The 24,181-nt window shown below is 37.0% G+C and overlaps 2 protein-coding genes across 3 annotated transcripts in view; both read left to right on the top strand.

Moving 5' to 3' along the window:
- Window positions 1–24,181, top strand: part of rabgap1l (RAB GTPase activating protein 1-like) — an 87,820-nt gene that overhangs the window by 15,890 nt on the left and 47,749 nt on the right. Inside the window, exons 9-13 of one of the 2 annotated variants that reach the window (XM_024278997.2) lie at window positions 59–161; window positions 404–570; window positions 3,918–4,038; window positions 9,882–9,975; window positions 10,277–10,427. In XM_024278997.2, coding sequence (XP_024134765.1) covers window positions 59–161; window positions 404–570; window positions 3,918–4,038; window positions 9,882–9,975; window positions 10,277–10,427 — 636 coding nt within the window. Of the gene's footprint in view, window positions 1–58; window positions 162–403; window positions 571–3,914; window positions 4,039–9,881; window positions 9,976–10,276; window positions 10,428–24,181 lie in introns of both variants that reach the window. The other variant, XM_024278996.2, reaches the window with a different exon arrangement.
- On the top strand, window positions 19,278–24,175 carry gpr52 (G protein-coupled receptor 52). The gene has a single exon (XM_024279016.2). The coding sequence runs from the start codon at window positions 21,539–21,541 to the stop codon at window positions 22,655–22,657; it is 1,119 nt and encodes a 372-aa protein (XP_024134784.1). The 5' UTR covers window positions 19,278–21,538; the 3' UTR covers window positions 22,658–24,175.

Here is a 24,181-nt window from a genome sequence, read left to right as displayed (position 1 = left end):
AAATGTGGAAAAAATGAATTATTCCCTGAAAAAATGAATAAAAGTTGTTGATTTCCAGGAGTCGATGGGGAAGAGCTCTGATGGAAAGGCCTATGTGATCACAGGGACATGGAACCCCAACGTGACCGCTTTTCAGGCTCTAAATGAAGACACGCCCAAAGGTGACAAACTCTCATTAAAAATATTGTTGATACAATTAGCAGTACAGGGGATAGTTTTATCGAGTCTAAACGTACAGTACACTCGGTTTTATAAATTACAAAAGGTTGTCAGTGCACTGTTTACCCATCACATGTTGCACACTTTTAACTGATTTGAGAATTTTTACAGAAATTGACTTTAATGGCATTAAGGAATGAAGCTGATTGAATAAGTTTGGTATTTGTCTCTGTGTTTGTTGCAGATAAGCAGGTCTACATGACTGTGGCTGTAGACCTGGTTGTGACTGAGGTTTTGGAGCCAGTCCGGTTTCTTTTGGAAACTCTCGTCAGGGTCTATCCATCCAACGAACGCTTCTGGTACTTCAGCCGCAAGACCTTCAGCGAAACATTTTTCCTCAAACTCAGACAGGTATTTATTTTTGAATAATTAAAGCCATTCTCAGCCCACATCAAGTCATAGCCCTTTGCATCAGTGATTCTGATTTGTGAAAGTAAAATACTATGCATTTGTTTCTGTTGCCTTATTATTTCTAAGATAGAGTACATTCTTGCATTTATTGATTTTAGTTAATTTGTTTCAAGCAATTTTCAGCAATAAAAATAAAAAGGAAAAAGACGACGAGGATGAAAAAAATACAAACAGCTGCAGGTTAAAATATGTGAACTCTTTGGAATTACTTGGTATAAACTTGACACATGATTGTATTCAACAAAACATGAAAACATATTTTGCTGTGATTTAATCAGGCATGTTTTCCTCCATTATTGTGATTTAGATTGGGATTACAAAAAAATGTCCATTTAATAAAGAAATTGAGGTACTCCCAAAGGATTCACATACTTTCTCTTGCAACTGTAGATGTATCAAAACTATTTAAGATATTAAATCAATAATGTAAATAAATTTACATTCCACCCTTTAACTTCCTGCTCAACTAAACGGTAAAGCACATTTAGAAAACATTATTAAAAACAACGATTGTATTTTATTACTCCCCAAATTAAATTTAGTCTTGACTGGGTAGTTGGAAGGTTAACACATCAGACATTTTTTTTTCTTACACATGAGTTACAGAGGTCTCATAAAATACAATTTGTAAGCCTTGCCTTTGTTTATCAATTATTTTAAGAATTACTGGACTTTGCATCAATAAATTGATTGTCTTTATTGCTTCACATTAAAGATTTAATCAGCATGGACTTCTATTTCCCTTTTTATGGCCACAACTTCCGTACTGAGTGCTGCTGCTCATCCCACAAATGCATGTTCCTTTGCAATAAGGAAATAAACAGACTATCAAATGATGTAGTATTTATTGCTAGAATATTTTTTTTTTCTTTATTGTTCTGGGTTTATTTAGCCTTCGTGATTGACTTTATAAAAACTTTTTCCTTTCAGTTGTGTATAGTTGCAAACACCAAGCACTTCAGTTCTCACCTTATTAGTTAAGTCACAACTTGTTTGATTAATAAAAAGCGCTGTGAAAGTGCAAGTCAAAATCCCCTGGCCAGAGCAATAGCTGCATACGCTTAAAAAATGGTGCTAAGCCGTAAGCTTAATCTCCACGGTTTAAAAAAAAGTAGATCTTTCGGTCGGCCAGGGGGACCTAAAGAAGCAGTGAAGTGTGGGGAAGCTTTGGATTGTAGGAACTAATAAGAGCCACTGTCTCATTATTTGCATGTGGGTAATTAACAGCAGTGCTTTGACTGGTCCGCATGATTGCCTCTCTAGTTATCTCCTCAGTAAATGGGAGAGTGTTGGACTGGTGCTGTGGTTTTGAGCTAATTAAAAGATAATATTGTGTGAAGGTTTATGCAGAAGATGACAATCATAGGTTATACACCCTCCCTCTCTCTCACACACACACACAAAATGCAGCCCTCTTTTTTTGTTTAGACAAAAACAGTTATTAGCTGAAGCACTTATTATCCAAACTCACTTCCAGGGTTTATTTTTCTTTTGCCTTACCTACATTTTTTTCATTTTGACACCTACCTGTACTTTTTTATATTATTAATTTTAAATAATTGGCACCAGTAAGATATTTTTCTGACCTGCCACCTTTTGTTTTACTTGAGCAGCAAAACATAGTATACTAGAAAAATCAGATGCTCTTAGCTATTCATACAAATGTCAACTAGTTGCATAAAGAAACCTTTTTTTAATTTAAGTTCCTTAATTAATTTAAGGCATTTTTTGTCTTTTTTTTGCAATGTGATTTTAACCCCACATGTTAACATTTAGACTATAAAATGTTTACCATTTTATTTATGGATGACAATATTTGTTTACTATCTGTTTTGTTTTGTCTCTGTTAATAATTAACAGTGTAGGCAATCTGTTGTCTGGCAGAACCCTTAGCAAAGCTCTTTGTTATGTAAGCCTGCTCAGGTTTTCTCTTGAACTTGGGCTTTTCTTAATATTCTTTGCCAAAATCTATTCAGCGCTCACTGGAGTTGGTCAGACCTTGTAAGAGTGGGCAGATCAATACGGTTTATTGTCTATTCTTCCAGGTGCAAAAGAGGGATGACAGCATTTAAGTAATTACAGAGATTAAAAATAAAGAGTTCTGAGGGTATATTTGAGCTCTCACACATTTCAGTTTTTAATGCTTAAGTAGAAATTATTTTTGTAAGTCTTTAATTTGTGTTTAAATTAAAATATTTTTTCATTTGATGTTAGCAAGTAGTTTGCAGAGATTAGTCAAGTTTGCATTGGTCACAAGTGTCAACCTGGTAATTGTAAATCAAGTACAGAAAGTGTAAGCAATACTTTATATTTAGTGAATACTTTTTTTCCTCTTTATGGTCAAAAAATACCCATCTTACTTTTTTTTGGCTGATTTTCTCGTGATGATATTTACGCTCTTATTATGACGTGAAAACCTGAGTTTTAGTTGTTTTTATCACTCCTCTCCAAAATGGTATGGACCACATTTATTCAAATACCTGCAGTTTTCTTTACCTTTTACTTGCATACCTGACAGGGTGAACCTAAAGTTTTAGTAAGCTATAGAAAGCAGACTTCTTTTCTAAACCAAATCCCCCTAAGCTATTTCATTACTGATTGTACTGTTCCCCAGTGATCACCGCCCTGCTTATATGTCAACAGTCATGCTCTCTTTAATTGCTGTGTAAATCTATGCAGCTCAAGTCAGGTTAGAATATTGTAAAAATTAAGGTCAAGTATGAAAAATGAAATATTTTACTAACCAAGATGTTGATCACTCAGAAATGTTATTTCAAAATGTTCACACTTAAGGGTTCAATTATTCTTTTCTTAAGTATTTAAATGACCTAACCACTCCTCATCATGGCTGACATTTTTATGGTTAGGTCAATTTTCCTCATTTATGAACTCTCTTAACACAGAATCGTTTTATTGCACTCATGGCTCTGTTCAGCCTGACCCCACTCCCCCACCCACCCATTATAACTCTTTAAAGACTTTTAGCCTTGTCTGAATGTCAAATGGTAAAATAAAATCAGTTGTGATTAATGCCTTTCACCACTTTGACCTGCTTTCTTTACAAATTGAAAACTGAATTCAATATTCCAGTTGTTTATTGTTAATTTAACCATGTGTTCCTTTAAGAAATGCTTTTATCCCTATATATTTTAAAATTGTTCTTGCAAATTCATTTTCTAGCTTTTTGTAAGAGATAAAATGTATGCAGGAAACATTAACAAAACCTTTTTTTATTTTGTTTTGGTTGGAAAACTATATAATTGTGTGCATGCATTTGTATTCAGCAGGCCCCAGACAGAGCCAGTCAAAGTGATGCTGTGTATGAGGTGATAAGCCTTCAGAGGGAGGCAGACAGAAAAAAGGAAGAACTGCTCGTCTCACCCAATGAAGAAGAGGAGGCTGATGAAGGTATGCCATTCTCCCTCACTGCATTTTTTTTGCAACCTCATCCTCCTCTCTGTTTCTCTCCCAGCTTCGCTCTTTGTAAAGATTTTAGCCAACTGGCACTTTTCGCACCAAATGTTATTTCAAAATAACCTTTTTTTTTAACATTTGAAACATTTAAAACGGTCATTCTGAAAAAATACTGGAACACTCGTATATTGAGAAATTTAAATTTAGGAGGAGTCTTCATAAGGATTAGATAATTAAACCATGAAGGTGAATCCAGGAGGAATTTCAAATCTCAGGTCTGAAAGATTTACACTGCATTAACAACTATTAGGAGCCAATAGCCACAAGACGCTATAGTTTGGAGGACTAATTGAAGCAGTAATACAACTTTTTGATTATCAGTAATACATTTGTGAATTAACCTTAGAACACATTCGCTATAAAAGCTTATACCATCACTTTTGCTGGATAATTTTTACCTAAAATAGTATACACAATAAAAAGTATTTTTCATACAAAAGATCAAAATATGACCACACATGATAGATAAAGAGTGGTTTTCTTTTATTTTCAACTGTGGTTCATGTAACAAAATAGAAAATAAAAATGTAGGAAGACCCCAAAAACATGCTTGAAAATTAATAAAAAAATTAGGAATTTGAGAATAAAAAAATTATTTAAAAAATAATCACGATGGAGACTTGGTCTTTGGTCCACCTATTCTTCCTGGGACATGTGAGACTTTACCCATACTCATAAAAATGCAACATATTGAACATCATGTAAATACTTTTGCTCGGGTGAAAAATCACTCGGTGATGGTGATCTAGGGTTAAATAAAAAAAACATTAAAAATATGATTTTTAAGTCAACATTTAATTTCCAAATGTATACATTAGGTTGCAACGTGTTAAGTAACTCCACATTGTAAATCAGGCTTTTAAAGAGTAAGAATGTTGTTCTTCATTTTCTTGATAAAAATAGTGACATGGAAAAACACAAATGAATGGATTTGGAAAATACATTTTCTTAATGAATTAAATCACTAAAATTCAAAATTGTGTTAGATATACACATTTTTAAATTGATAGATTGAAATAGGGAATGATCTTTTCTATTTTTATCATTTTTTCCACTGCATTTTAAAATCCACTTTACTATTCATTTTGCTAAACTGTTTAGCCTTTCCTTTTAGTTTTTGAGTGACACTGGGCCTTCAAGTGGAGGAAAAAAGAAAACTGGAACTTGAATGCGTCTAGCTCTGTGATTGGTTGCCCTGCATGTGACATGCTGTCATGACTTTCCCTGGCTTTCTTTTTCCCCTTTTACCCCAGATTTACCCAAGAGTGCATGATTGTTCATTGAATGTATAAATTCTTTATTAAAAAATGTTGTCATGTTAATTCTATATCATAAAAAGAGAGATCCCAGACCCCAGATTTTAAATAAAAGTTTGATCATTGAAGTGATGTAAGAATTCTTTTTTGAAGCTTTGATTCTTGAAGTTGTATATCTCCGACAGTACCAACAGCATGGGGATCACTCATTTGCAAAGACTCCACAATCAATGTACTTACATGGGGTGTTGGTTATGAAAAAATCAATTGGAATTCATCTAGAATGGCCTTTAGTGTTTGACCTAGTGGGACTGTCAGTTAAATAATTGGGTTAGGTTTAACAAATCCCCAACAGACTTTAGGGGATCTGAAGATGCAGGCAACCAGTCAAGATTTGAATTTCCCATCAGGACAAGCTCAGTTGAGTTTATTCCAACAACCTGATTAAACAGTGGTGTGAGGGCATCCCAGTTAGCTCTGAGGTGGTCTGTGACAGCTCATCATTGTGATGGGCTGACCCGTGGAGAATTCAAGGTTTAGGGCAAGAAATTCAAATTATTTTGGAATGTCTAGCTTGCTTTTTGTTTAAATTTGTGCACTTCCTTCTTGTTTTGAACAATCACAGTGAAATATATTGTAAAAATTGATGTACATTTGTCTAAAATTGACTTTTTTCATCTTATTTTGGATAATAGAAAGAAGGCAGTATTAGTACACTTGATCCAGATCAGATAATCCAGTTTGGGTAGCATACTGTGAACATTTATGTGAGTGATTCCAAGATGAGACCTGATTTCTAATTCTTCAAGAGGACCAGAATTATTCAAATACACATTGGGATTTTTTTTCCCTCTAACAATAAGCTTTGATCCAACCTTATCATCTTTAGAATGTGCGTATGTGGTCAGAGAGGAGAGGACTCGCTAAAACCATGATATCATGATAGCAAAAACACATGTACTGTTTTCAGTGAAGCACATTGGTACAATGAAACATGTTCCTGTTGGGTACACAAACAGCGGCAGAGAGGTTGTGTTTACAGTACCCTTCAATCAGCAATGACTTGCAGACACACTCCCAAGGGTTTTTGATATTTGTTTGTGGGTATATGGCTGCTTGTGTGTGAGCTAATGTCAAGCAGAGCGTGTCTCATTCCTGTAAATTCTTGCTGGCTTATAGCAGTGCAGCACTGCAGTGTCAAACCCCATTAAACATCTCTCCCATACTCTTCAGTCTTTTTTTAGAGGAAGTAAACAGCTCTGTTCGGTCAAGGACACCAGACCATCAGTGCTATGTGTTAAAACTTGTTCTTGTTTTAAAAATGCCATTCCAAAAATAAAATATTTCAATAGCATTTTTATTTTTGTTGTCATTCCCTCCTGCATCTTTTGTTCAGTGGTGCTAAGTCACATACTTTTTTTGGGTCTTGGTGGTGCCCCAAGCTTGACCCTTTGAGGAGACAAGCCAGAGCATTAGAGAGCACTTTAAGAAGAGAAGCTGGGTTTAAAAGGAAAAAAGAAATTTAGGCAAACAGAAGTCATATTACCAGCCTCCACGAGACTGTTGTGATTTCCAAACATGACCCAGATTCAGGGCTTTTCACTTCACTGCTGGCTAAGTTCTGTATTGCAGCTGGATCCTGGTCAGAGTTCAAACTGCTCGTCTCTTCAGTGGCAACTGTTTTGAAAGTTTTATTTAACCTTCCCTTTGTGTTATCTTTCTGCTACCATATACTGTATTAACGGGTCGGTTTTGACACGTGTCTTAAATCAGCGTTAAAATACACTAAAAACAATAACCTATACATACATTTTTTTGTCATCACTTGCTTATCTTGTTAGGCGTCCTTATCCATAGTCCCAAATTATCCCAAATGTTGGTTTTATTATTTTTTTCTGAGTCTCTGGGCCTTTAAAAAATACGTATGCCTCTAGATTCAATTTTAGAATTATTAACTCTGCAAAAATACATGTATATTTTTGCCAGCAATTGAAATTTAATCCAAACACATTGGAACACAACCAACAGAACAAACAAGTCAAACCAATAGAAATCATTTACATCTGCTAAAAGAATTTACAAGCTGAATTGGAGAAAAGTCCTTGTGTGTTTTTAAACTTCAAATCATTGAATCAGGAACACGAAAAAATGCTGCTTGAAAAAGACCATATTTGAGATGTCAAAAATTCCTGTTTTGCTCCATTCCTCACTGCTAGATCCATACACGTCTTTGTTTTCCATGTCCGAGCCGGCATCTGACTCAAAACTGTGCGGCTGGATGGCTCAGATATTTCTCGCCATTTTTATTGCACCGCCAATGTCATCTTAGGGTCGTGAGGGTCTGTAAGTCAGTGAGAGAAAGTTTAAACAAATGGATGAAGGGAAGTGGGGGCAGGCTTGCTTCACGCCAACACTTCCACCTACAACTCGGAGGCAGATTTCTACTGAGCCAATGTCACTCTGCAGAAACTATGTCCTAGAAAACAACACAAGTGTTTTTGACTTTTCCTAAAAATGTCATATTCGTAATTAAAAGACCCCTGAGAACACCTTAGAAATAGATCAGAAGATGATTGGAGTGGGACTTTAAATCACCTTATTGTACCTGCCCTGAAGGATTCTTTTTTATGCATATAAAATATAACTCTTCCTCCATTTTTCCATACCAAATTGCCTTTTTTTAACCTTTAAGCTGAGAGAATAAGGTACAAAAACAGCATCTGTAAGAGTCCTCTTGCAGGCGGTGGCTCTCAGCTGGCACTGCGGCAGCCCTCCAAAGCTCTTTTTATGTAACAACCCTCTCCTCCTCCAGAGCTGAAAATTAAAGGCTCTCGGGGCCGCAGAGCTTTAGGTCAGCCTCATTGTCTACAGAAATGAAGATGCTCCAAGAGTAGATGCCACCGCTGGCCGTAGTCAATTCATGTTGCTGTTGTTTGTCTCCTGCAGAAGCAGCAATAAGGGAATAAGCCTGAAGCTGACATTTCTTTCACAGCACGCACATGAGATTTGTTGTTCTCCGGCACATGTGTATATGATTCAAAATGTTAAATAATGAGCAGATTTAGAATTACACCTGTTGTTTTCTGTTAGAATTACAATAACAAAAATATGCAGTATTTTTTTTAATGGATGTAAAATTACTTAAGTCTCCGTGCATCATAACATGTTGTTTCCTTCCCCTTTGCTGTAACCTGCATGAAGTACCCATGTCAGGGTATGGATAAAGCTTGTTCAAAAAAACGAGTCAAAAAGGAGGAAATAAAAAAGAAACGTCCTTATAAGGGCAAGAGGAAATTACTTCTCTCTTTAACAAAACCCATTCACCAGTGAGTTCTACATCAGAGGTCCATTTTGAAAGTAATCCTTCTGTGAATGTGAAGTCCCTCTTCAGATTAAGGTAATAGAAATGGCCCTCATCTTCCCAGTTTCTTTTATCACCTGGTAAGTTGGCAGTGGCTTTGGACTTGTACTACTTTGCCAAACAGCCTTAACAAATCTGAAAGTGGAGGCTGCAGCTTTATGCTCAGTTTGAAAGATTTGAAAGGCCTCATCAAGTATTTATAAAATACTGAAAAGCTCATGCTGATGCTGTGAGGATGTGCAGGAGTCAGTGCATTGTGCACAGATCCATGTCTTAATTCATTCCAAAATGTCAAAGCCCTTAGGAAACTCTTTAGGTGGATAAATATTGCTTTTAACTCCACAATAAGCCTGAGCTGTTGTGGCTTCTTAATATTTCATCAGAGGAATGCACTTCTGTCCTTCAAAGTTCTTATCTATTAGTTAAAGTCGACAGACATGAAAGTGGGATCAATAACAGTCAACTTTACCTAGTTTCGTTAAAGACAGACAAATCAGAAATGTTTCTTTTGATTATACATATTTTATGTATTGATCTATTTTTTTTTTGTTTCAAAATTTCCTAGTTTTTACAGGTTTTTCTACGTATTCCTGTTATGTCATTTGATGCACTTTCCACAATACATGGTGATGTTGATGGTATGTTTTTAAATCAAAGCTTTATTTAAAAAGTGTGTAATGATATTTTCTTCTGCCGTCTGGATACTTGCGTTTGTCTACAAGACATCCCACTTTTCATCTGTGTGGCAACATATTTTTAACACCATTTCCTGTGTAGCACGTTGAAGCAGCAGAACAGACAGGCAGCCCTTGTGCTTCTTAATGCAAGTGGTTTGCTGTGCTGATTGCCTCTTGTCTGCCTCATGAACCTGTGAAGAGAAGAACAGCAATAATGGAAGGCGTGGGCAGTGCTCAGGCACTCCTGCCTCCGTTAACTGTGTGGGTCCAACACTGACAGGTGTTTAAATGCACAGCGTGATTCAGAATGCCTTCAGATTGGTCGATTTTTAGTACCTGATTATATATGGTTTGGTTCATCAAAATAGCTTTTATTACAGGTAACTAATGGATCTTGTGCAGCTGCCTCGGTGGCCCTACTTTTTTTTTTTACACGTCTTCTGCAGTTTTTATTAATATTTGACCATGTCTTGTGTCTTTCAGATAGTGACAACGAAATCTCCAGCGGGACAGGGGACGTGTCAAAAGACTGTCCTGAAAAAATACTCGAGTCTTGGGGAGCAATCCTCAACAGATGGTAGGCCAAAATGAGAGAACTCTGAATACTGTCTGATTAAATGACAATACAAGTTATCTTTGAAGGTTGCCTACTTGACTGATTGTAAAATATTCTTTTAAATGGTGTTTGTACAAAAAGTAAAGTTTATGAAAAAACATGTAGTTAAAAAAATGTTTAATTATCAAGAATCATAGAGATATATTCTTAGAGAAAAAAATAGAATCTATTAAGGCTACTCAAAATTTCCATCAATACCTACTGACAGTGACAATATTGTGACAAAAGTTACATAAGTTACTTATGTCTATGTGTTCTTCAGGCATGGGAATCTGTCAACTCGCCCAAAAGGTTTGCACTCATTGGTCCGCAGTGGCATCCCAGAGCCACTCAGAGCTGAAGTCTGGCAGCTGCTGGCTGGTTGCCACGACAACCACGACCTGCTAGAGCAATACCGGATCCTCATCACCAAGGTAAATTCACACGGACGAAGTGAGAGAAAGAACTTATCAGAAGTTAAAGGTGTTGTTCAGATGTCAATCGAAGCTCACCTTGGACAGGTGATGACAGCTGTGGTGCAGTCCAGAAAATTAGTGATCAGTGGCTTCAGGAAATTTAGGTTTTCACTTCATTTGTCATCAAACTTTGAGCACAGGTTTGTGTGCAGTGCTGCTGTAAATAGTTTTGCACCAAAAGCAGTATTGCTGTGAAGCAGAAACAACAATGTTGTTGACTTATCATGTTTTGAAAGTAAGAGAAATGGGAAGACTACAAACATGGAGGTGATAGAGGCCTCTCTATTGTGTTTATTGTACTTTCCAAAAGGCAAGATTGATCAAAAGACTTGCTTATACATTAAATAAAAAAAATAATTTAATTGCAATTTATGGAAACATTCCTGAGAATTGCATCTTCTGCATGTGTCTACTACGCCTTTCTTAAAAAAAAAGCTGTAAATGCCTGCATTAGTAATTTGGAGGGCATTTGTCCCTGACTGTCAGATGGAGCAAATATATACAGTATATAAATATATAAATAATAAGCAGAGTTCCTTTAAAAAGCACTACATAAGTGGGTTTTTTTTGGCATATTACTTTGTTTCTGCAGTTTTATGGAAAACCATAAAACAATATAGTTTGTTGCATAGTTAAATAAAACCAAAACAGACGTTTCTAACCACAGTAGTCACTGTTGAAGCTCATTTAAGCTTCAGATTTTTCCAATATTCATATTAGTTTAAAAATGTCTTTAAATTATCTGATCTTCATTTGCTTTGTTTGTGAAAATACGAAAAGCTATGACTCCCCATACTGTATTATAGTATTATATGAAGCCCAATGAGGCAATTTTTTTATATTGGGCTATATAAATAAAATTGAACTGAATTAACAGGTTTTTTCTTTACAAATGATGAATTCTTGAGTCCAATACTACAGTTTTTTATGGCTAAAAGATTTTTTTTATCGCTCTAAATATTATCTGGAAGATGTTGTACCTGCATTTATATCTTTGCCGTCATTGCCGTTCATTATAGCTGCTCCTGTGAGCTATGTTTTGTGTCAGAGATCAGTTTAATTTAACATTGACATTTAGTTGCATTGCACTGCTGTCTCTGGAGTGTTGCACTCTGTGCTGGCCTTCTGCCCCCTGAGGGCTAGCAATAATTCAAAGTAAGCTGTAGATCTTTTAGTATTTAACTGTTTGTTGTTCTTGAGTCTGCGTACACAAACTCTGCTTGTTTTTTTAGGTAAATAAATGCAGCTGTAAAGATTATATTTTCTATGTGAAAGTTGAAATATTGCAACATATTGTTATTTTTATATATAAAACGACAGCATTGATTTTTTTATTTTTTTTTTCAGACAAGAAAACTAGTTGGTATAACATATATTTCTGCTCTTACATCGCTACTTTAAAGACCCACCCCTATAAAAAAATATATTTTTAGTATTTTTCTTGTGGCACTTTTCTATTGATGGAAGATATAAATAACAAAAAATAAGCTTAGTATTTCTTTATTCAAATTGTTGTGAATTAGGAGCAGATGGAAAAATGCAGTTGTAAAAAGCTGATAGGAGCTCCCTGCTCCGCCCCATTCCAATGCATCCACTTGCAGACAAATAGATCCATGTACGTCTTTGTTTTCCTCATCATTCGAGCTGACATCTGGCTCAAAACTACAGCTGGAAAGCTCTGATATTGCTCGCCATTTTTTGTTGCACTGCTAATGTCATGTTGAGTTTAGAATAGAATAGCTTTATTGTCATTGTGCAGAATACAACAAAAATGTGCAGCAGCTCCCTTGTGCAAAAAATGCAAGAAAAAGACATATATAAGAGGTAGGGAGCAATAAAATAGGTAGAACAGAAAAAATAAGGTGCTAATGTCTGTCCACGTTTAGCTCTTGGATAAAAGCTGTCTCTTAGCCTGCTTGTTTTTGTTCTTATTGACCTGTATCACCTCCCAGAGGGCAACAGGTCCAAGAGGTGGTGTCCAGGGTGGAATCTGTCTTTGGCAATGCTGTGGGTTTTATTTGGGCAGCGGGTGTGGTAGATTTCACCAGAGAGGGCAAAGAGCGGCCGATTTCTTTTCTGCCATCCTAAAAACCCTCTTCTTGTCTTTCTCTGTGAAGCTGGAGTACCACGCTGGCTGCACAGATAAAGAAAATCTTTGGGAGGGGCTGTAAGCTAGCAAGAGAGTGAGCAGGTGGATGATGGGAAATGGGAACAGGTTTATTTTATGGCAACAGTTCTGCTCACAACTAAGGAGCAAGTTTCTTATGAACCGCTACCGCTCTGCAGACACTATATCCTAGAAAATGACATTTTTTTTTTATTTTGGCTGAAAACTGTATAATTATGATTAAAAGACCACTGGGAACGGTTTTACAATATATCGAAAGGTATTTTTGGGTCTTTAAACACAAAAATAAAATAACTTGACTAAATGTATAAGTTGATGTAGGAAAACATGGCGTTACATTTTGAAAAAACTCTGAATTTTAAAGATTGATATCTATCTTTAGTCTGGAGCAATTTTAGCTAAATATAGTTTTTGTCCATCAAAGATTGTCTAACAATTTAACAGCTCTCACAAAATAATTTTCCTTATGTCATAATAAGGGCTGTGTCTGACGTCAAATCAAAATTGCTTTGTGATCTCTTGAGCTGTTATATGTGCTGCATGTTACTTTTCTTCCAGATTTCTCACCAATTCTTTTACTTCTTGGTTGTAAAGTAAATTCAGCATTTTGGATGCAGTTTCTGCCATCTACATATAACAGTATACTGATTTTTAACTTGACTCCAATTTTATTGGGTTTTAGTATTATGAGTTTGTCGAAGAAATAACAGTACAGATTAAAGCAGTCACATACAAATTAGAACACAGGCTTAAGCGTTCCTTTAACTGTGGAAAATGCAGCTTTTAATTCCCTTTAATACATCATTTTTTCTTAGGTTATCGTGTTTGTCACTCTTGACTGATTCTGTGACATTACATCCACCATTAACCCTCCACCATAATGTTTATTGCTTGGCTGCTGTTGTCTCTTGGGATGAATACAGCACATTCCACTCTATTCTAATCGGGTAGACACACACATGACGGAGTGATTGTATGAACACAAAACAGAATTTTTTGTATTTAAAACAATAAAAGTGGGTTCAATTATTTATTTTAGTCTATTAAAAATAGGTGATAGATAGAGAAGATGTTTTTTGAAGATAGCAGAAAAATAATAAACCAGATTTGTCTTTTATTCTCATGATGTTTCACTGTTTTTTATCTCGTCAGCCTCTGTTTTATTATTTTTGGCTGTGATATCTATAAAAAAAGATATACTTTTTATTTTCTGTAGCAGACCTCATTCTCCGAGCCCACCTCGGGGCCTCTTTCTGCTTCTCATGTGTGACATAATAGTGAAGCTGTGGGTGTGTCTTCCCCACACCTACATCTTTTGTCTTCCTGGAGTAGTAATGGTATTGATTGGCTGCTAGGCTGAGATATTTATAGCCACATCAAATGAATAGAGCTGAGAGAAAATGGAGTGAGGAGCGTAAATGGGAAATGGTAAATGGAAGGCACTATACAGCTGAATAATGTCTATTGTCTGTTTGTGGCAGCATCAATGCGGATTCAATTCTGAGTAACGAGATTGCCATTGTTATGGTATGGGCATCTGTACTTTATTTCAGCGTCATGTATCACTGGGAGTTCAGTACTATGGTAGAGTGATCTTTGTCTTTCTTAGAAGCATAGCAGGAGTGGAAAACGCCTGAATTATTCCAACGTTGAAATGAAATGTCAGCTACTTTATTGTCATGGATTGCATGTTTCAGTTTCACAGTTGTACTTCTCTCATCTTTAATTGCTCTACATCGAATAACAAATAAGCACTCTTTTCTACACAGCCTAGCCTAAGGACAACTGAGACATTTAATCTTCAAGCACTTTCTCAGCTTTTTTACAGCTGATTTTGAGTTGGGTTGGTTGCTAGTGACATTTGAACAACCTTTACATGTCCCTCAAGCTGAACGAGCTCAAGGTGTGCTGCCACGCTCCATTCAAGGGCTTAAATGAAAAACTCAAACAGCTTTTTTTTTTTTCAAACTCTTCTTTCCAAAACCCAACCTTTCTTGAAAACAAAGGCAGGGTGTGCACAGAGGTCAGGGTCCGTTTTTACTCTATTCTGTCTCAGTTGACACCATTTTAAAATGATAACAGGGTCACTGCAAGAATATAAAATGTAATACTGACTGTACTTGCATGCATCAGTGTCTCTTGTTGACTCACCGACATGTGTTACCAGAGAAGACTCTAGTAGACTCTAGTTCTAGTGTTTAAACACATTTGCATTTAACATGCAGATTGGAGGGTGTGTGGAAATATACTTTAATAGTCTGATGATTTCAAATTTGTTTTCTTTTGCTAAATCTAAATCTTTGTGAACATTATCTCCCAAATCGGCACAGCTGAACTCTCTTTTAACTCTCCTTGGCAATCTGGACTTAACTGGCGTGCTAGCAAGCCTCATAGTAACACCATTTCAAGTAAGTGTGTAGTGCAGTAAAATGTTGGCGCATCACTACCTCAGCTCGATTCACGCCTTGCCCGCAAATTTGTCGAAGTGTCCTTGGGCAAGACACTGAACCCCACATTGCCTAACTAAAAAGTTTGATAATTGAAGGACAATTGTCAAGGACTGGAAAGTGTAGGACAGGTAGGACTTCCATAATTTCTGCCTCTCATTGCTTTGCTCCGCCCTCGTAATGCTTGGCCAATGACTGAAGAGATCTGTAGTCATGTGGTTTTGTTTACAAGCTTTAGTTCAAAACAGAAATCTCCGGTAAACATCAGTACGATTACAGACAAAATGAAAGGTTCAAGATTTGATCCGGACCAAATTAAGCAGACTCAGCCCAGACCAAGAGACTTTTCCATTCTGAATTCTCCCTAAGTAGCTTGTTAAACAGAAAAGTCAGTTCTCGTTAAATGATAAGTGGCCCTACTTCATGACAGAAAATATTATGGTTATAATCTGGATTCAAAACCTTATTCTTGCATTTGTAATTATATTTCATATTCAAGATAACTGCAGTGGTGGTGGTGGGGTGTCTTTGTGAGATTTATATGATCAGTTTGTTAGTAAAGTTTTAATTTTTAAGAAACATGCTCCTTCCTCTGTTGTGTCGAATTACTGTATCTAGAACATCCTCTTTAAATGTGTTCCAGCAACAGATGGACATGTTTCTCATATTTTTTCCATTTTCTGGAAGGTATCATGTTTAACAATGTCATATATGTCCATGTCATTCAAAACAGAGCTGTAAAACAGACTTTAAATAGACCCAGTACCTACCAGTGGATTGTGTGATCCAAAAAATTCTACCATCTTTCTTTTTATATGCACTCTTATAAATGTGACACAACATAAAAAGACATTGGTCTGGAAAGACTAATGCTACTAAAAAAAATTGCTACCCATAATGTCATCTGCCACTTGAAGTGGGTTATTCAAACTCATAAAAATGTGCCTTGCCACACAACAGCTTCCATTCTTTTCTTCCAACAAAATGGCTGTATTCACAGCACACCTGTCACTCAAGCTTCTGTGAGTGTCTTTATAATGCTAAAACCATTTCCAGTTTCCATTTACCAACAGCATCTACGTCAGAAATGAGTAGGCCCCATAAAAACTCACAACCACACAAAATGTGTATTGCTTGAGGCATCCAGAGAGACTGGCTGGAGGGGGGCCACTGTGAGTCAATAGAAGTGAATACATTCATCTGTGAAAATGTCTGAATCAAGAAAGAGGAGTTCTGGACTGATCATCTCTGGTTTGGCTGCCCAAAAGACGTGAAAGACCCCCTTGACACTGGGTTCTTCTCTGAGGATGTGTGCAGTTAGCACTTGTTTTAGATTTGTAGCATTTTTTTTTTATTCGTAGTAAACTTAAGAAATTTTGTGTTTTTATGGTCCTCCACACCAGCATGTACACAATTGTTTTCATATGTTTGCCTTTTAATGATGAGTTTACATCCTGGTGAAGGAAGATCTTTTCCCTTTTAGCAAATCCCTCTGAAATTGTACAGTGCAGCCCTTGTAGCCAACACATTCTCACTCTCAACTCGTCTAGATGTATGGTTCAGGCCCCCTTCGCATTTTGACATTTTGGGTGTCCCCAACTCGTTGTTTTTTGACATGCTGGCTGCTCTCTTTAAATTTGGGGTCCCCAACCTCTGGGCTGCAAACTGAGGGCCACTTGGCACCGGGCCACAGACAGTGAAAAAAATGCATATACTAATCAGGGGTCCACAACCCTCGGGACGCAGACCTGTACCGGTCCGATACCAGGACGTGGACCGGTACTCTAACCCGGTACCACGTCCTGAGGATTGGGGATCAGACAGACAGCACGTCAAAATACGACAAGTTGGGGACACCCAAAACGCCAAAAAGTGGCGCGGAGGGGGTCCAACCAAACATGAACACGTAAAACATGTGAATCGAATAGAAACTGAATTAAAACATTGTGGAAATTAATATTGAGAAACTTTAAAATGGTCTGTTGAAATTTTACCTTGGCAATGCAATGAGTCTACTTTGATCAGTCATTATACCATCTTCTGCCTCAGAGCTAAAGCAATAGAATGCAATTAAGAAAACAGAACCTATGGCATTGGTGCTGGGCTGCTATTGTTAGTCTGTACTGCTGGGATGGAGAAGGTCCATCATGAGTTCCTCAAAACATACTCCAGCAACACCGATTAGGTGGTAGAGATATAACTAATGTGTTCCAACTACAGCAGAACCTTACCACTCATCTTCTTAAGTAACTGCGCTTGATTATTGAGGAAGTGTCTTGTCAATAGTTGCCTTTCACATTCATAAGGAGAAATGTGATTTCTTCAGTTACCATGCATCATTGGATCCGTTTTTTTCTCCCCTTTAGAGCCCTGGAGTTTGGATCATTGACCCACTGTTCTATCCAAGCTGTCCAAAAGTTGGTTTGCGTTGAAGGCTGTAACCCTTTTCATTAAGATTAACTTTTCAGTAGCTTTTTCTTACTTCATGAATTCAAGTCCAATATCTGGTGTTTATTTTTCCTACTTGACAATTAAGCTTTTCCTTTCCTTAACAAGACAGTATTCACCAATCACTAACCTTTTTGTTTTTAAGTTACTTTACCAAGAGGAAAAATACTCTTGTTTGACCATTGGTTTCAGTATGCTTTAAACTCACCCCATTTAATACAAAAGTAAACAGTGTTTAAGCTGACACATTACTTGTGAGCCTGAAATCAACAGGAGCCCAGGGGCAGAAGGGGGTGGGATACTGTGAAGCTGTGAAAGGTGAATCAGCCTCCACCTTTGTTTCCAAGAGGCCCCGCTGGCTTTGTTTTGAACCAGAATGAATTATTAACGGTGGCCTTCTGGTCATGTTTTTCATCAGTGGGCCTAACACTAAAGGTGAAAAAAACTCTACAGAGTGATCTCCATTGACTGGGTCTTTGATAATGGCTGCAGAACTGACCATCTAAACTGTTCCTGGTACTATCTTTGTTACTTGGTATTTTAATTTTCTCAAGTCATTGTAAGAAATATTCTAAGGTTTATATTAACAACATGTAAAACCTAAACAAAACAAAACAAAAAAATGTAAATGGAAGGACACCCATTTGTTAATTTGCATCAGTTGTTTGGCCAATACATTTCTGAGCAGGTTCCTTACTAAACAAACTACTGTGATTGGAATATATAAATAATAAAGTTTTTCAGTTATCATTTCTTAAAAACAGGACATTTGTAGTGATGAAATTTACAACCTTTTTTTAAAGTTGTCTTTCTTCTAATGCACAAAAATTCATTACATTTGATGTTTTTTTATGTTTATGAATGTTTTAGGTGTTAGAAAAATGGACTAATACTAGGACTGGGTTGATAAAATCAATTTATCGATCTAAGCCTATTTATGGCTATTTGTACATACTCGAACCATAAAAACTAGAGATCAATCCAACGCATTAAGCTAAAGTTTTTGCTCATTTTTTTTCTTCTTCTGGAATAAGGTTTAATGTTTTAGTGCAATTACCATCTAGGGGCCAAACTAAAATGCCCTCCAGGAAAGGCAGAACAATTGTTTGAGTTTCTGCGCTTGAGAAACCATGTAACACTGTACAATCTCATTATAATTTCACTAATAAATTTTACAGTATGTGATTTATATAAGATTTTTAGGAATATATTTAAAAGATATATAGAGTAATGTATTTCTTAACAAATGTGTTTAAATGTGTAACCATGTAAACTCAAAATTTTATTGAACGAAACTGACTAAAGAAGATCAATAGAATCGAGGAAAAAAAAAAAAAGGGAATCATATCGATTTGATTCTGGAGATTATTGGTGATGCCCAGCCCTAAAAAAGCCAACTATTACATAAAAACTGTCCTATATTATGAACTGCTTGATTAAAATAATGATCTCAATAATTTCAACTCAAGCTGCATCACTGTAGATTCTGCTTTTATTTTTTGGTACAAATGTGCATGCATTTGCTGCAGTATATGCTGTTAGACAAATATACAAGTAAGATATTTTAGTAAAATATAAAATATAGATTTGTAATATTTTTGTTGAATTAAAATGGATCATCAAACCTTAATATCAGTTAATTTTTTTTTTCACCCATCTTTGTGTATTGCCAATTATCTGTCACATTATCCTTTTTATCATCTGCTGGTCAGAGGGTGCTCCCAACTGGCCAAAATGCCTGGCAACTGTAACCAAGGTGACATAACTGTGCCAAGCTGTTGAATAAAGAATAAATTAAATAAAGATTCTTGATGGTAGATATATAAAAGGATAGTTCTTTCTCTCCTTTGCCAAAGGAATGACTAATTTTGTTCTCACTCAGTTAATTATTTTTTGCTGATATGGTTGCAGCAATAGAAAGAGATGTATAGAAATGGGGCTAAACCATAGAAAGAAAAAAACTGGGAGGAAGCTGGTTTAAAGTAACAAAACCAAAATAAATTATGGGATATTGAGAGAGAGAGAAGTAATATGTGAGAAGGGTGGTATGTTTCCAAATTTGCTTCTTGTGGAGAAAAAAAAAAGGTTTAAGAGACAGGATAAAGTGCCGGGGTGCCTCAGGTGCAGCTGGGAGGAGAAGAGGCAGGACAATCAATGAAAAAAAGAAGGAGGGTTTGTGTGTCGGTGTGTGTATGTGCACAAAAGAGAGAGACAGACTTGAGTGTGCAAGCTAAAGAGACAGTGTGGCGAGGAAGGGAGGGTGGGAGGGAAGTGTATGCCAGGCACAGCATCGCTTCTCTCTGCACCAGGGCTGAGGGACTCTTCGTCCCGTCCTTCCCTCGCTGCAGATTTTTCTCACTTCCATCAGCGCAGTCATTGCTATTTATTTATTTATTTTTACCCTCCCATGCTGCTTTGGACGTATTGCATTGTCCCGCATGAGCCACGTATGCCAGGATCTAAGGATTTATTTACTGAGAACATGGACTGCCATTTTTGTCTATGGTAAAATGGGCTCTGTTCAAAGGATGCTGCTTGTAAGTGGGACTTGATCTCTTCTTTATGACGCTCCAGTGGATTCCAGTGTTTTTAAGTTGCTAGTGTTATGTCGGGAGTAAGACATTGAAGACCACCGTGGAAGGATGTATGATCCCACATGCTTAAAACTTAAAAAAAACTTGAAAAGGAAAAGTTCTAAAATGTAAGGTAGCATCAAAACAAAGTATTGAACCACACCAACCTGTCAAGCTCTTCAAAATGTCCCCAAAAAATTCAAGAGACAGCATAACAGTGTAAATGATTCCATTGTTGTTTTGTTTTGAAGCTCTTCTCCTAAATTGTTTGCTACCGGATTGCCGAGGAGTTGAAGTGAGTGGAGCGCTGAGTTAGTCAGCTGGCCTCACATTGCTCCTGGAGATTCCTTTCACCTGCCTGGATGCAACCCTGATTTTTCATACTTTCATCTACAGCTGATGATTAAAATTTGCCTTTCTTTTGCAAAATCCTCTCCTGAAGGCTGAGACTTATTTGCATATCTCCATCGGAATACAAGACCACTTCATCTGCAGGATTTACCAAGATTTTTTTTAATTGCTGCACTAAAGGACCCTACATTTTTATTTTCTCCCGTCACCATGAGTGTTGAGAGGACTGTGACATTATCTCTCGTGGAGATCCCCTTGTTGTTCTAGCCAGTGTCTGTGTTTTGATTCAGACAAAAGCTGGGCATACATGGGATCCAGACACTGACCAGAGGACCACAAAAATCATAAAAGCCTACTGCACAATAAACATACTTTCAACCAAAAAAGGTGAATTGATGGACTTTATAAAAAATTCTATTTAAAAAAATCAAACTGCATTTAATAGCAAACCTAGAGAGACTCTGTGGGTGGTCTGAAATGTATTTCAAGCAGTAGCTCTCTCAAAATGAATCGCTTCATGTCTACAACTTCAGAAATGTGCTGCTTGATCCATCGTGTGCATTTGTCAAGAAAGAAGAGCGCTGGTTTTTGCTTTAAGCTTTAACCTTTTGTGGCCTCCTTTCTCACATCTTCTAAGCTTATATCCCCTACCTCCTGGTGGCAACTCTCATTAAAATCATGCGATGAGGCCTCACACAGGGAGGCAAAGCAGCAGGGATACTCACCTTTGGGATAGATACTGGCAACAGCACTAAAGCTTTAACACTTTTGGTTTACTGAAGGAATAACACTTTTTTTTCTCCTCCACCATCCCAGATGTTATCCATCCACTTTTTCCTCTAAACATGTTTGATTGGAAAGTAGAGCTGAACTGGTTGTCCTACCCTCCCAGCGGTTTTATCAATTTCCTCCAGTCAATGATCATTTGATTGGGAGCCAGCGATGTAAGAGTAAACCAAGACCAGACATGATTGTGTTTGGGAGAACACTCAGCTTTGTGAACTGAGACTGGCTGCAATTGCTTGACTGGAAAAAAACAAGAGGAGACTTGCAGTTATTCAGTTTCACGACTGCTTCTTCAAGGATTAGACACAACAACCTACCAGGTTTGCAGCCACAACGATGAACCAGTCTGAACTGACAACCGACCAGATTGTGACTGCCAACAGCAGCCGCGGAGACCTTTTTCCCGGCAGGACATTCAACCACTCATGTCCTTTAGGCTGGGGGCTGAGGGAAGGCTTGGACGCTTGCATTCTGGAGACTGCTGTCATTGTACTCTTGACTGTGCTCATCATTGCAGGAAATTTGACAGTGATTTTTGTTTTTCACTGTGCCCCTCTGCTGCACCACTACACTACCAGTTATTTCATCCAGACCATGGCCTATGCCGACTTGCTGGTGGGACTCAGTTGCCTTGTTCCCACCTTGTCTTTACTTCACTACCCAGCTGGTGTCCAAGAACCAATTACATGCCAGGTTTTTAGCTACGTCATCTCTGTCCTAAAGAGTGTATCGATGGCATGTCTAGCCTGCATTAGTGTAGACCGTTATCTGGCTATAACCAAACCACTATCATACAACCAACTGGTGACACCATGCAGGTTAAGAGGCTGCATTGCCCTTATCTGGGTCTACTCAAGCATGGTTTTCCTGCCCTCCTTTTTCGGTTGGGGTAAGCCAGGATATCATGGGGATATATTTGAGTGGTGTGCACACTTTTGGCCAACCTCTGCCCTATTTACAGGGTTTGTGGTGTGCTTGCTTTATGCACCTGCTGCACTTGTTGTCTGCTTCACCTATTATCACATCTTTCGTATTTGCCAACAACACAACAGAGAGATCAGCGAACGGCGAGCGCGCTTCCCAAGCCAGGAAATGGAGACCGAAGAGGGAACTGGAGGAGGGCATCATGGAGGGCATGGACCCGATCGGCGCTACGCCATGGTGCTCTTCCGAATCACTAGTGTTTTCTACATGCTTTGGCTACCATACATAATCTACTTTCTTTTGGAAAGCTCCCATGTCCTGAATATTCCTGCGCTTTCCTTCATCACCACTTGGCTGGCTATTAGCAACAGTTTTTGCAATTGCGTCATCTACAGCCTGTCAAATAGCGTTTTTCGACTGGGAATGCGCAGGCTGTCACAGACTATGTGCTCTTTCAGCCATTGTGCTGCTGATGACAGAGACTTTGGGGAGCATAAACCTAGGAAGAGGGCAAAGTCATGCTCCATTTGAAGGAATTACTCATGAGGATTGAACTGGAATTCTAAAAATTAAAAAGATGTCCTGCTTAAGTAGCAGCTAAACTGGGATTGCCGAAAAGGATACCCGGACACGTCTGTGTTTTTTTTCCCCTGTATTCCTGTATCTAGACTGATGTTCAAGTATTTTTTTTTATCTTTTACATTCCATTTTATGCTGAAATTCAGGTCAAGGCGAGCAGTGAAAATAAAAACAACAAATCTCTAAAGATTCACAAAGCATTTGTTTGACTTCAAGCATGTCAAGTAAAACGTGACATTGCTGCTTCACACTTTTTAGTTTTTGTTGTGATTTTTATCAACCTTTCATTGGATGTCTTCCCAGCTTCTCAAGTGTATTTTATACCCCACTGTTATGTGCACTCAAATGTGCCCTCTCTTTTAAAGTTGTAAATGAGTATTACATTTCAAAACCACACAATGACCATGCCTAATGTTGCTAATAGATGACAGGCCGTGTGCTGCCTGAATTGCTCTCGTAAGGACAGCGAGAAATCTTTTTTTTTCTCTAAATGTATTGCATATTGATAGCATCAGGGGCCATACCACTTAATTTCTACTAATAGTTTTGTTGCCAATGCTAATAATTGAAGTTTGAGAGAAACTTATAACATCTACTAAAAGGAAACTTTTTAAAAGCAAGAACTGACTGTTAATACCATGTTTTGACACTATAGCATTTAGTAAAGGGTTACTTTTTAATTTCCGTTTAGGGAGTGGTAACATGTATTACAAGAAAATTTTGTATTGTGCAAAATTAGTTAACTTATTTGTCTATTATGGACAAAGCCAAAATGTTATGCATTTCTTTTTTTTTACTTTTAATTAAGATATTTGGCTACCAAATAGGTGTTGCTCCTTCAAATTACCTCATCTTTAGTTAAGTTGAAGATTTTGATTGTTTTAGTCCAAGTTTGAACTTCTAACTGCTGAAGCTGGTAAATTGATATTCTTTAAATGCAAGCACGCCATACCATTTCTACAGAATTGTTGGAAAAAAGAAACATTTATTAATATTTATTTAATATTTATTTATTGTTGTTTTTTTTAGTTTGTTTTTCAGAGCTACTCTCATACCCTCACACAGATTTAGCCACTGAAAATAGAAACCTTAACTTAACAGTGGTTTGAAGTTCTGCTTGCTATAGGTGGATTTTATTCTCAGAGGATCTGCAAAGACTTAGAAACAATTTGCAGCTTATAAAAAATTATTTATGTACGGTTAATATAAGTAATAATAAAAAACAAAAGTAAATGTATGAAAACTTTGAATTAGAAAAAAATAGGATAAAGTAAGTTTGTGCTATTTCACTGTCATTTGTGCCAAGCAACCACCAGTAGGAATACACAGAACAACTGTATGTGATAAAATGTATAATTGATTGTAAAGATCATATATGAGATGTGCTGCTAAAGATACATTGGTTTTATTTCTATACAATTTTCTAAACAGTGATAGTTTTGTGAGGATATTGTGTTTTTTTTTTTTTTTTTAATT

This window comes from Oryzias melastigma, linkage group LG4 (genome assembly GCF_002922805.2).
Source record: "Oryzias melastigma strain HK-1 linkage group LG4, ASM292280v2, whole genome shotgun sequence".
In the NCBI taxonomy this organism is placed as follows: domain Eukaryota; kingdom Metazoa; phylum Chordata; class Actinopteri; order Beloniformes; family Adrianichthyidae; genus Oryzias; species Oryzias melastigma.
Note: the sequence above shows the minus strand (reverse complement) of the source record. Positions and strands in the feature narration are given on the sequence as shown.

Excerpts from the sequence above, each read along its gene's own strand:
- gpr52 (XM_024279016.2), top strand. The coding sequence starts at position 21,539 with ATGAACCAGTCTGAACTGACAACCGACCAGATTGTGACTGCCAACAGC.